The following is a 14,177-nucleotide window of genomic DNA, read 5'->3' on the forward strand; positions in this document are numbered from 1 at the left end:
GTGTCAAATATGATAAGTGCCCAAATCCTGAACGGAAAAAACCCAAGCTTTGCGTGCGACTCAAAAGGCCCCTTTGCTGCCACCTCCCATGCTGCTGCCGCTGCCGCTGGCCGCCCCGCAACGCCGTCAGGGCCGCCCGGCCGTGATCTCCGCATTCGCTCTGGCCTAAAAGCCAAGCTATTTTACTGGCTTCTTCTTGCCATACATGTTGAGTACCTCAAGTCCTCAACTCAACACTTTAGATCATTTTGTCAGTTTGGGGGTTTACAAAGTTAAAGCCTAGTGTAATACCTTATTTCAATTTTTTTTTTGGCATGCCATAGGTAATGAAGCTATTTTCTCTATTCATATAGTTCGGCAGCCTAACATAAATAAAGAGATTTCGGTGCCTGTCCTAGTCAATTTGGTCAGTTAAACAATTCAATCTTCTACTACTAAATGTTATACGAGCCATCTTCCTTTTTCAATGCAAAAAAGCTAGAGCGGGGGAATTGGCCTTTCCGGCGTACTCCTGATATTTCATGTTGGACAATTATGGCTGTCATTATCACTCAGCTAGCCGACTGCATGCTTGCTTTAGCGACTGAGTCAAAGTGTGCAGATATTTCCATGATACGGTAATGGTGCTAGTGCTTGTGTTGTGGGGAACTCTTGCTGCATCTAAGTGCTTGCTTGATGCAGCCCGCCCCTATAAATATAGCCCTAACCAAACAATCATCTCACACATCCCCCAAGCAAGACCTAAAATACAAACCACCTAGAAATCGACGAGAAACCAGAAGCATCCATGGCAAAGCCACAGGCATTGGCTGCATCACTGCTGCTCTTCTTGGTGGTCTACCTCGCCGCAATAGAGGGTGCTCATGGCATCTGCGGCTTGTCGAACGGCGAATTCAAGCTTTGCCAGCCCGCAGCGGCGGTGAACAACCCCACGGACAGCCCCTCGTCTGAGTGTTGTGCCGCGCTTGGGAAGGCTAACCTGTCGTGCATCTGTCGTTACAAAGGCGTCGCCGGCGTATGGCTGAGAATGTACCACATAGATGCCAACCGTGCCATGGCGCTTCCCGGCAAGTGCGGTCTCACTATGCCCAGCAACTGCTAGTGAGGATCGGACGTACTACATATGTATGCTGTCCGTCTACATATGTATCAACACTTATACGGCTAGCTAAATAAGTGGAGGAGCACTTGAAATGCTTTGTGCTACTCGATCTTACCGGGCCGGGTTGTACGATTTCACCTGTGCTTAATTATCTCAGTAAGCTCTGGATGAATACTCATGTATGCTGGAATTGTAATGATGGCAAAAGGTGCCTGCCTTACTTGGAGGATTAAATGCAAGTTCCAGAATTATTATATTATCTGGTTTAATTTTCTACCCGCTCTTGCAGTGATATTTTGCATCAGAAATATACTGTTATTTGGGTTCGATCGGCACATTTGACTTCATAGAGTAGTTCTGGGCTGGATGCACTGCGAGCTAAAATTATACTTATGGATTATGGGAGCAATATGAGACCATGTCCAACTAGTTACAGACTCTTTATAAAAAACGGATGTAAAAGCTTTGCCTCATCAATTAATAAAGCGTAAGATAGGTACCCAATTAATTAACGAAAAATTGGACGAAAACAGAGTCATAGAGTCCTATGTGTTATGTTTAATCTACGCAATGTAATCATTAATTTTACCTGCACGGATTCAACATGCTTTTACCTACCACTATACTGTTCTTCTGTTCTCTTGCAATGCTTCTATAAGTTCAGTTTACATTTCAGCAATATCTCAATGATAGACCTTATCGTTCTGGAGAATAAGCCCCCAACCCCTCCCAACCCTAGCCGCCCCCAACTCCAACCCTCCTCCTCCCGCCGCCGCCGCCGCCGGCAGCGCCGCCAGGGCAAAGACCTCGGGGCGTGGCGGCGGCGGGGGCTTTCCCTCTTGACGCGGATGGGACGGCGGCTGGGTCATCCCCTCGACGGCGGCGGCGGTAGACCTCCTCCATCCCGTGTGATGGCAGGGCGGCGGCGGTCGGAGGGAAAAGGGGCGGCGGTGGCCTGTGTTGCGGCCTCCCCTGCCTCCCGTCGGTGGCACACCGGTGGTGGCTGGTGGTGGGACGGTTTGCGCCATCCCCTCCGCTTCTCGCCGGTGCGGGGTGGTGACCTTGGGTTTCTCCCGCGGTTCGAGGACTCCCGGGGCAGCAACCTCGGGTTCGATGGAGGAGGCGGCCTTCTTCTTCGTCGGAGGTGGTCGGCCAGGCTGGTAGTCCTGTGTGGGGGATCATGGGATCTCACACAGGTTTCCGACGATGGTGATCTAGTCCGGGGTGTCATGGCGGCCGGTGAAAACTGAGCCTCGACCTCTGTCTTGGCGGATGATGGCGGCGTCAGTTGACGTCGTTACCTTGTCGAAGGCGTCATCTTTGCCAGTCTTGGCACTACACTCGGCGAGTTGGGGATGCGCGGCTGCCGGTGAAAACCGTGTTCCGACCTCGGTTGGCGGACGATGGCGACATGTCGCGCCGCAACCTTCTTGAAGGCATCGTCGACGTAGACTGCGGTTTCTCACTCGTGCTGCTCCGGGGGAAACCCTAGGTCCGGGTCTCCCAGATCGGACGATGGCGGCGCGTCCTGCGTCGTTCTACCTCTTGGGGCATCGTTTTTGGAGCAGCTGCTGGACGTTGGCGGTCTTCGGTGGAGTGGTGTTCATCTACCACATTGTTGGCGCTGAGTCTCAGTGGCATGGTGCTGCAGGGTATCGACGACAGATGCGGGATGATGTATACGTGCAGGAGGATGGAGCCGTCTGGCGTCATGGTGCTATCGACGGCAGGTCTTGCAAGGTTAATGCGTTGATCTCTCTTGAAGATGGAGTCGAGCAAGACGGTGGGAGCAACTCCTATGGCGTGTGCGTTGGCGTGCGCTGAGAGTCTGCTTGACTGGATGTGTTTCTCACCTGCTATTGGGCGGTCTGAGAAGACATTTAGTTTTGGATGATTTGAGTTGGTGTATTGTCACCCTCTTCATCCCTCTGTAGGTATAGTAAGGTTGCTTCGAGTTTGATCTTTTGTATTTTTTCTTGTAAGGTTTCGTGAATAATCTAATAAAAAAGCCGTGTGCATCCTTTGGATGCAGAAGCTGGGGCGATATTTCCCCCATTTCGAATTTTTTTTTTCAGCAATATCTTTTATCTGAGCGTTCTGTTTAAATGTCAGAAACGACCATGCATGCATGTCCAACTAGCGATACTTACTATTTTTTATACTAGTTGATTGCCCGCGCTTTGCTGCGGGCATTTGAGATGATTTTCGTGAAGCAAAAAACCATAAACCATATATGGAATTAATACTCATTTGCATTGTCTCTCTTTGGGACATTAGTGTAAAATATTAACATACGCAAAATGTGTGAGTAATGCCCATTTTAAACAGGAAATATGGAGGAAAACAACCTAAGAACTCCAATAGCTGCATCCCAGCCGAAAAGAATGTTAAACACGACTTCGTTCACATGCTCACTCAAAGGTATAAATTGTAGAATTTTTTTGTTCGATACACAACATCATGATTCAATCAACTCTAATCATATTTACTTATTTCAAATGGAACATTAGACCGTAGCAGAAAGGGAGCATGCTACCGGACGGTAAAGTACACTTGCTCGGCAATAAACTAACCATTCCTTAACCTTGTTCTTCTTACCACTTGCAGCCACGATTATTCAGAAGATGTATTGAGTAAGGGTACATGTGTACTCGATGATGAAGATGTTGCCCCAAGTGATTGGCATACATGGGTCGCAAAAAAAACAATTGGGGCGTTTGATTAAGCATACATGTTCTGTCGGTTAATCAACCCTTTCATATTTTCTGTGAGCCCGTGACTGCATGAGTTCAGAAACATGATTAAGGATGATGATTGAACACAAAATACGAGCTGAACAGGGCATCGATCTGGATTGGGAAAGTTTAAAAGAAAGAAAGGAAGCCGGACGACAACTTGAGCAGCGCCTCACCTCGCTACTCGACCATTGTCTGTTGCACGTACCGTCGACAATCCTTCAGCCTTTTGCTTCCTGTGTTGCATGTGACGCGGCACGAACCGCATGGGGCGAAGAGCACGGGGACACGAGCGAGAACCGACGACATCCCATGGCCAAGGCAACGAAGAGAGCGACATCGACGAGAGCGGCAGCAGGTGGCGACCGCGACCAGGCGGTGGCGATGATGAGCGGGGCACCAGGCGGCGACCGTGACCAGGCAATGGTAGCGACGACCGGAGCACCAGGCGCTCAGGCGGCGACCGTGACCAGGCGCTGGCGGCAACGATCTGTAGTGTGGTGACATGCCGAACTGCTTCTACTTGCGGCGACCATCTTTAGTATTGCCTGATGGCGGACCACACACAGTCTAATGGCATTGTTGCTTGAGAGCAGGGAGCCCCGCAGAGGTGCTATTGGAGATGGAACTTTTGCACGGAAGGTAGGGTATATAACCTCGGCAACTTGTAACTTCTAATCAATTAGAATCTGAAGGGGAGACGTTTCCAGAACAACTAAAAGTAATGAGCTGTGTGATTATGCGATGATAGTGGGGAGAGAAGAGGGCCTGTTGCCGTTTGGTTTCTCTGAAAACCGCGCACTTCAGGCTAGCATGAAAGTAGGGTTGAGCAACTAAATGACTATTTATCTCTGACTTGGAGGTGTTTCTCTAATAAATAATGGGATAAATATGAGAATTGGTAAGGTGCACTACGGGAGAGCTCCAGTCTGCCGACGGCTGCCAGCCGTTGGCACAACAAAGAAGGCCGTCGGCATAGGCTGTGCCGACGGTGACCGTCGGCGTAGCGTCGTCGGCATAGTTCTGGTCGGGGACTGCCCGATCACCGTCGGCACAGACTGGCCATCGGCACAGATTGTTGTGCCGACGGTTATACCGTCGGCATAGTATTTCAAAAAATTTAAATTTTTTTTGAAAAAAGATTGAAATTATGTTTTTTTTTAATTTTTTTTCCAATTTTCTTCTTATTCTTTTTTACTTGTTAATCTTTCACAATCACACTTACACTTAGTACACCTAATATTAGGTCAAATTGCACTTGTAGTCAAACTTCTCAGTTGGTCATCCATCCTCACACTACTCCCGCCCCAGCACACTTAACTTCTTGGTTCTCTTCGGATGAGCTTCCATGGAAGAAATGACGCCCTTGTTGTTAATACTACCATATCAATCATATTAACCCTTTGACCGTGCTGCCACATCTCTATATTTTTAATTCTAAACAATTACTTAAGTAAACAACAATGAATATATATATAAATAATAATAATATAGAATTTGAAAAACAATTAAATGATTTCATTTTTGTCTTTTTATTTAATATGGAATAATTAATATCAGTAAATACGAATTTGGCAAATAATATGTCTAAATTGATCAGAAAAATGAGAGGAATACAAATATGACATCCATATCATATTTTGAACCTACAATTTAATTTACCCAAAAATCATGAGCAATAGATCAAGTACCTCTAGTTTAAATCTGGTTGACTTTATCGGAAATGAGGTGGGAAACGGCCTCGGCATGACATAGTTTGCCGAAATGAGGTCATATTTGGCACGTGTGTTGGCCCTAGGATGGGAAGCAAGACCTCGGACGCGGATTTCTAATCCGGCCCACGGGAAACCATCTTTTCATTTTTAGCGTGCCCAAACGGTTTTTATTTGTGAAGCAGCTACATGGGGCGCATTTTAGTATGACGTGAAACCTCCGTGCGATGATAGTAGACCACCTACGCACCACCTATCACATGGCATGTACACGCGTTAGCTATTTGAGAACCCATGCGGCTTCCGGCGGTGTCCCGCCGAATCCGCAGGAAACTGACCGGATTTGAACTAGGGATCAACTATCCGTCACTCCAGAAATTCCGGAAAAAGTGTTTTTAGTTCTACGACGCATCATTATATGTGCTAATTTTTGTCCGTTTAGTTTGTTCGCGAATGGGTGCACCCGCACGCCCGGTACGGCGATACCGCATGTCCCGGTGGCCCTGTTTTGGCCAGATGGCAATTTGAACGAAGTCAAAAAATCCCACGGAGCCGCGTGGCATCATTTTATATGTCATGGTAACTATTCCGTTTGTCAAAACTGGGATACGACAATTATTTTGAAAAATCCTTCACGAAAAGGGCTATCACGTCCGGAGTTCTATGGATTTCAGGGGAAATGAGGTGGGAAACGGCCTCAGCATGGCATAGTTTCCCGAAACGAGGTCATATTTGGCACGTGTGTGGGCCCTAGGATGGGAAGCAAGACCCCGGGTGCGGATTTCTAATCCGACCCACGGGCGACCATCATTTCATTTTTAGCGTGCCAAAATGGTTTTTATTTGTGAAGCAGCTACATGGGACACATTTTAGTATGACGTGAAACCTCCGTGCGATGATAGTAGACCACCTACGCACCACCTATCACATGGCATGTACACGCGTTAGCTATTTGAGAATCCATGCGGATTCCGGCGGTGTCCCGCCGAATCTGGTGGAAACTGACCGGATTTGAACTAGGGCTCAACTATCCGTCGCTCCAGAAATTCCGGAAAAAATGTTTTTAGTTCTACGACGCATCATTATATGTGCTAATTTTTGTCCATTTAGTTTTTTCGCGAATGGGTGCTCCCGCACGCCCGGTACGGCGATACCGCATGTCCTGGGGGGGCCTGTTTTGGCCAGCTGGCAATTTGAACGAAGTCAAAAAATCCCACTGAGCCGCGTGGTGTCATTTTATATGTCATAGTAACTATTCCGTTTGTCAAATCTGGGATGTGGCAATTATTTTGGAAAACTCTTCACGAAAAGAGCTATCACGTCCGGGGTTCTATGGATTTCAGGGGAAATGAGGTGGGAAACGGCCTCGGCATGGCATAATTTGCCGAAACGAGGTTATATTTGGCACGTGTGTGGGCCCTAGGATGGTAAGCAATACCCTAGACGTGGATTTCTAATCCGACCCACGAGCGACCATTTTTCATTTTTGGCGTGTGTGAAAGCCATGAAACCTAGAACATTATAGCTCATTTCTAAGAAAATTTATTTAGGTATTCGAAATATTCCATTTTTGATATTTTCCTATGATAGATCTTGTTTTTCTGCAAAATTTGATATATTATACTTATTTTTCTCAGTTAGAATGATTTAGTTATGCTTTTTTGAAGACTGCCATGGAGAAATAAGAAAAAGCTATGCCGACGGTTAAACCGTCGGCACAGGTCTGTAGTGGAAAAAAAAGGAAAAAAAATGTTGTGCCGACGGCTAGACTGGTCCTGTGCCGACGGCCAGAACTGTACCGACGGTGACCGTCGGCACATCCAGTCTGTACCGACGGCCAATTTAACGCCGACGGTCATCCTCGTCGCCGCGCTCCGGAGGCTACTGTGCCGACGGCCCCGCATCGCCTGGCCGTCGGCGTACGGCAATTCTCCCGTAGTGGTGGCAGGTTTTGATGATGTGGCATACTTGTATGTTGAGAGAAATCATATAGTGGGAGTCTCCTATTTAGAGATAAAAGATATGTCATGCAATTATTATTCTAGCCATTATTCTCATAGAATATGCACCTACCTCTGTGGTGTTCCGTTCAGTTCCTTCCATTGGAGTTGGCAATGGTTCCATATAAGTTCAGCTTACTTTTCAACACTCAAAAATGGGGTGACAGTTTGGCTTAGAAGCACGCAGAGCTTACAGTCACGTAATTCTATAGAAGTGTGGCTAGAAATGTTGTCAGTAGAAGGAGAGTAGGACTACATGCATTTCCCGCAGAGATATCCACATAATGCATAGGTCGCCTCCAAGTTTTACTCCTTCATTTTAATTTTCCCTCACAAAATGCAGTAGTGGAAATTCCTTTGTCTAACTTATGCTGGCATAGCAACTTCGGTCAATTGTTTTGTCCAAGTTAGTTCAGTTACTTGGTACCTTATGTTCGTTAGCTGCTAACCTCTATCTCTTAGCCTTGTATACGGTTTTTGGAAAATTTATAGAAAAATGTATATGCTAGGGGCTACTGTACAACTTCAATATAAATGCAGTAGCGAAATGCAAGTTACTGTTACATATGGATTTCGTTCTAGTACTGTTGCCGAATGCACTTGCTTTTGTTCTTTACTGCCAAACATGGAATTGTTCTTCTTACAAAAGATAAATCTTAGTAAAAGAAAATGTGATGGGAGATACAAATGTTACTTTTGTGATTCAGATGAGATGGGTTGCACATTTATTTCTTTCATGTCCTTTTGCTCGGCATGTTTGGCAAATTGTTCACTTGACCTGTAATATCTCTCCACCAACTAATATAACCAATATGTTTGGAATTGGCTTAATGGTATTGATGCAAAAAAAATCTATCATATGCATAGGTGTTTCCCCTTTATATTGGTCAATTTGGAATTGCAGCAATAGCATAGTTTTTAATAGGATATGAGCCTCAACTATTTTTGCAGGTTATCCACTTTGATGTGCACTAGATACAACTATGTCGACTCTTTCTTCCGTACAACAACAGGGAGTTTATCGTTATTGGATGCAATCGACTGCTAATGGTTGCTCAGGATTTCTTCAGCGATGCTCGTTGGCAACTTTCTAATAGGATCGTAGATGCATATGGCGATTTATGATATTACAATGGTAGATTTTTGTATAAACCCTATGTAACACTTGAGATCTAAAATTTTATGAACTATGAATTATGCAATAAAAGGCTATCTACCACTGCACAACTTTGCTCCGTTCATGACCGTCTCTACAATGTGTGAAGAATCGAGACTTTTTATGGAGGTGTCCACGCGGTTGGAGTACACGGTGAGAGATACTTTTATCCAACATAGATGGCAGCGTGATCAACGGATTGGACCTCCATTGCTACATGCGTCTTTACAGTTTATGTGTGGATTACTTGTATTACACCTTTTTTTATTTCTCTCCTTTATGCTGGACTTGTGTAGCTGTGTGCATCTAATTATTTTTTTCGACAAAGATGTGCATCCTAGTTGTAGATATGTCAGGTGTAATGCTTAAATCTATACCTAATAATAAAGAAAATAAGACTTCTTGTTGGTCCGTCTTTGATTACCCCTAATTTTCGTCAAATTTACAGAACTTGCCACCGGCAAGTCAAAATAACGGTTGAAAACAGCGTCCGCTATGCCTCAGCCGACACGCCTCCGAGCGCGAGTCGTACACGCCTCCTACTGTGTCACTTGTTGTGAAGTGTACAAGTAGATTGCCTAGCCCTTTCCATCAGTTCGGATTTTTGGTTCAAGTGGATAGTGCATGAAGCTTAACATGGTATCAGAGCCCCAGGTCTCGAGTTCAAATCCTGGCTTTCACATGGTTTTCACAATTAAGCCTAAAAATTGCTGTTGCCCCCCTCTTTAGCCATCGCTGTTTCGGTGTGCTCTTCTTCTTTCCCGTGTTGACTTTCTCTTCTCCCGTCACACGCGAGTAGGGGTGTTGTGAAGTGTACAAGTAGATTGTCTAGCCCTTTCCATCAGTTCGGACTTTTGATTCAAGTGGCTAGTGCATGAAGCTTAACATCACTGTCGAATTCCGTCGGCCTACCGTCCCGTAGAGAATATAAATCAGCCCCTTGGTCCGGGTTCTGGCACAGACCAAGCCCTCCGTGACTTCCCTCCCGACCTACAAAGTTGGAGAAGAAGCCGCTAGGCTCATCGGCCTAGCACCCCTCTGTCATGAAATTAGACAATCTTGAGTCCGGGACGGCTGCGCGGCACTCGATTTGGCTGCACGAGGGCTCGACTCGGCTGCGTGGGCAGCGTAGAGCTGGAGACAAGGAGAGCCGAGTGTGGGGTAGAAGAACCAGCGGCTCACCATCCTGAAGATAGCAAATTCGGGCTGGCCAGAGATAGTGCGTGTGCGACGCCATGGTTGACGACGGGGCGGCGGCGGCAACCTCTTTCTTGTGTGAGGCCGCCGCTGGCCTTCGACGCTACACCTCGTGCATCCATGGTTGCTGCTGGAAGCCTAGAATCACCATCCACCATCGACCTCTGCCTCGGCCGAGGCCCCTGCTCCCGTGCTACCTACCGACAAACTCCGGCCGAACGTGCTAGCCACGCCTTGGCCCTACCACCAAGATCCGCTGCCGACTTGGGCCCCTGTGCCGCTGCCTCACGAGATCTAGGTCTACACCGCGGGGTCGAGCTCCGGCCGCCTAGCTAGATGTAGAGGAGTACCAAGTCTAATCAAGACCTTGAAGCATTACTACCTGAAGCTGTGAGAGGACGTGGATGATGGGTGGAATATACTAATGAACGCTGAAGTGTGGATTAAAGAACGGTTTATTGTTGTTGAGGCGTGGATAGGCTTTAATTGCTGCACACAGTTGTTCTAGGCGTCGGGAGACATCATGATAGTCAGCCAGCACAGGATACTGAATTGAGCCATGTTTTCAATTTTTGAACAGTTGCGTCCAACTCAAGTTTCCATTAACGAGATTGAGTATGTGAATAAACAAGCAGCCCTGTTAAGACAAAATTACACGTCCAGGTACCCGCAAAAAAAATTACACGTCCAGGAATCAATGTTAGCTGTTGCTAGCCTTTTCGTAGAGTTTTCCTTTTCCATGCTCTATTAGTGCACCTGATTGAGTAGATGTTTTGGCTTCACACCGCCTTCAATTATTTTAAAAAAATATTTACTTTGCAAAGACATAAACATGCTTAACTCACTGGCTATTATTCAAGTATGGTTCTGAACTAATTGTGATATTGCAGTGGAGGCCCAATGACAGACACAAGTTGCTAATATAAGGACGGGAAAAGTAAATTTTAATACATTGGCCTAAGATAACAATAATTACTATTTCAAGTTTCATCGATATTTCCTTAAACTTGAGACTTGCTACGTTGTTCCAATGTCTGGATGAAATAGCCCGTGTCAGAGAAAGGAACAAAATAAAAATAAAAACCTTAGATCGGCCTTTAAAGAGGGTGGTTAACCAGTTACCAATCAGAGTACCATGATGTCGCACTATCGGTCTTCGTCTCTTTGAGGAGGGCGGGTACCAAAAGAGAGTGGCATGCGCTCAACCATCATCATGAGAGAGTGTTTTCCACCATCCACACATACCATCATGACCAGAGTTTTGATGTCCATAATCCACGCTCGCCGCATCGTCATGTGAGGTGCTTCTGGCTCCCCCTTGCTGCTGGTAGCAGAGAGGCCACTCTCGTAATGAACAATATGGAGTAGGTTTCGTTGATTATCCTACGAAACCCTGCAAACCTATACATTGTAGCTAAATAAAACCGTAGCAACGCACGGGCTTTTCACTAGTAAGTAATAAAACACCCTTTATTAAAAATGCAAGAAAAGGTTGTGTGTATTAACATGATGCAAAGGCCAGGGTCACTCACAACCATACATGTCAATTTACAATTAATGCACCTTAAACCTGGAAGCCTGGCGTTCGTCTGCCCACCGTTGCCACTAGGCTTCTTGCGCCATGCCAGCTAAGCTCGACAATCATGCTGCTCCAACATACACTCCTCCGATGTACATTGCTCCGACATATTCTCCATACGGTGCTCCATCACCACATCAGCAGCGGTAGTAGTAGCCGATGTGGATTTCTTCTACGGAGCTTGCAAGCGGCTTCCGATGTATGGTGGCGGTAACGATGTTGGGGGTTTGTGGTGCTCCCGAGGAAGCAGCCGAAGAAGGGAGGCATCGCTACCTCAGCCTCCTCTTCAATGAGGTTTGTCGGTGGCTCTGGTCTGAAAAAAGGCTAGGTGGGGTTTCGAGCTGCAAACGCTCCTTGGGGCTAGATCCTTAGCAGGGACTCAGGATGGTCATCGTCCTCTTTGGCCATCTTCTCATAGCCGAAGGGAGGCCCTCATCAATCACACAATGGTGACCGTTATTTCTCTGGGCAGGATGCCGATGCGGAGGATCTTCAACTACTCTATTCGGGCACTCCTCGGCTGCATTACCCCAAGTGGTTTGTGTACCCGGTGGCCGCAAAGCTGGCTCGGGCGTCGAGTGTGTCTCATCGTTTTCCAAATTTGTTTCAGGGTTGTTGGTGCAAAAGTGCTGGTCCTGGTGGTGATTTCTATTAATTCCTGGACCTTTTGTACGACGAAACCTTTAATGCCGGGCCATTCGGAACCCTTTCGTGTCCAAAAAAACAAAAAGAATTCAAGATAGCTGGAAACATTTAATGGCCATGAAATAGCATGCGCATCAGCATCGTCATTCATACAATGCACGTCGGCTGCGAGACCGAAAAGTAGGACGTGAAACATAATCGGATGATCCAAGCGGAAGACGTCACAGAAGCGAAATACCGACCAATTCAGACAGTTGTGTTTTCTTCTACAGTTAGGCGGCAGATGCGGGTTAATTGTCTGCAGTGCTCGTTATTAAACCGTCGTCTCGTTTGGCGCCCGTGAATATTTGATCATCCAGAAGGCAGATGGGCATAATGGAGAATCAAAGTCATAAGGGTCATTACCAATGACTGGCAGTGGAAAGGGGTGCGAACACGTCAATCGGTGCGGGCAGAATTGAGTGGGCGTGCGACACAAGTCCCAGTCACAAATCACCTTATATCCTCCCTTCAGTCCACTACCGATCCCATCAGCTTCTAGTCGATCGGGACAAGCAGATGATGTACAGCACAGACAGGCGCCTTTTTCTTTGATCAAGTCGTGTAGGATGGTGTCCCTTTTCTGAAGAAATATGCATGATTGGCCTCGTCAGATTTTGTGTTCGGGTCTAGGTCGTGGTCACCGGGCCTTTTGTACCATTGTGAATTTGTGACCATGGAAACGGGGGAGAGAATGCACAACATGGAAAACTAGCGACATGAACTGCTCGTTAGAAAGGAAGACAAGTCATTATCTAATCGAAAAGAAAAAAAAAAGGTACTAACACAAGTGGCTTCACCCATGTTGTAAGACTGTAAAGTAACGTTGTTTTGCACGCTGCCGCTACCAAAGTTTGACATAGAATATCTTCGTTATTGGGCAGCACAAGTGTGAGCGGTGGCATGTTGAGATGGTGGTCCCGAAACATGATGTTGGTCATCCGCTGGGTGTCGCGAAGCAGCTGGATGTCGAGGGGGTGACCTAAAATGCTGACAGTGTTGAGGTCTTGACCTCGTGTCGTGTGGACGGCGAGGTTGCCTCTGATATTGGTCGCCGGTGTCGTTTTGGTGCGGCTCCTCGTAGCATCGGCTTCTTCATATACCTTAGATCGTTCCATTTTTGCTCCTTCTATAGCACTCACAATGATTTCTCTCTGGCGGGGGTGAAATGTTGTCCAGTCTTGACATAGTGATGTTTCGGGTTGTTCTCGGATCTTAAGTGGGCTTGTTCCTCTGGCGAGTGTGGGTGTGCCCATTGGTGTTGGCGTTGTTGTGTAGTTTCGTCATGTTTTCTGCTAATTAACTAGACACCTTCTTTTTTAATGGATAAGGCACTCTGTTTTAAAAAAATATTCAGCAACAACAAATATGCATGGAATTGCATCAGCCATGAGACATTTGAATCAACTCATTAACACAACAAGCTAACTAGTTTCGTCAGATATCTTTTGTCAGGTTTGACCGTTCCATACTTTTCTAGCAATCTCATCAACATAGAAAGAATTACAAACGGGCTAAATGGGATATTCTTTGCACGTTAAAAGAAAAATAAATGGTTCCTTAGGATTGGGTTTTTAAGTAATTCACGTAGGATGGTACTTGGATTCAGTACTTTGTATTGTATGGACGGTAAACCTTTAACCGTATCAAGGTTAAAAGATCTCGAGTTTAAGACCACACCAACGCAGTATTAGAAAAAAATGCAGCTTACGCCAAGCTCGTGTCTAAGGATTAAAATAGCCTAAATATATTGTCTAGGCAAACTTTTCTGTCAAGTTAGATAGTGCATCAATTCAATATATCAAATGTTTTTAGGGCTCCTTTGATTCATAGGATTGATATAAGAATTATGTAGGAATTGAATCCTATAGGAAAATTTCCTATACAAGTCATTTGATTCATAGGAACATATCCTATAGGAATTATTCCTATAGGAATCTTGTAGTACAAATCCTATAGGAAAAAAGCATTAGCTCATACCTCATGGAAAAATTCCTTTGCTACAATCAAAG

At 45.9% G+C, this 14,177-nt stretch overlaps 1 protein-coding gene across 1 annotated transcript; it reads left to right on the forward strand.

The window, feature by feature from the left end:
• Positions 1-710: 710 nt before the first annotated feature.
• LOC127295733 (putative lipid-transfer protein DIR1) lies at positions 711-1,378 on the forward strand. Its single transcript, XM_051325720.2, has one exon. It carries the CDS (start codon positions 788-790, stop codon positions 1,100-1,102), a length of 315 nt encoding a protein of 104 aa, XP_051181680.1. The 5' UTR covers positions 711-787; the 3' UTR covers positions 1,103-1,378.
• Positions 1,379-14,177: the final 12,799 nt, after the last annotated feature.

This window comes from Lolium perenne, chromosome 4, assembly GCF_019359855.2.
Source record: "Lolium perenne isolate Kyuss_39 chromosome 4, Kyuss_2.0, whole genome shotgun sequence".
Taxonomy (NCBI): domain Eukaryota; kingdom Viridiplantae; phylum Streptophyta; class Magnoliopsida; order Poales; family Poaceae; genus Lolium; species Lolium perenne.

Coding starts and splice junctions, on each gene's coding strand:
- LOC127295733 (XM_051325720.2), top strand. CDS start 788: ATGGCAAAGCCACAGGCATTGGCTGCATCACTGCTGCTCTTCTTGGTG.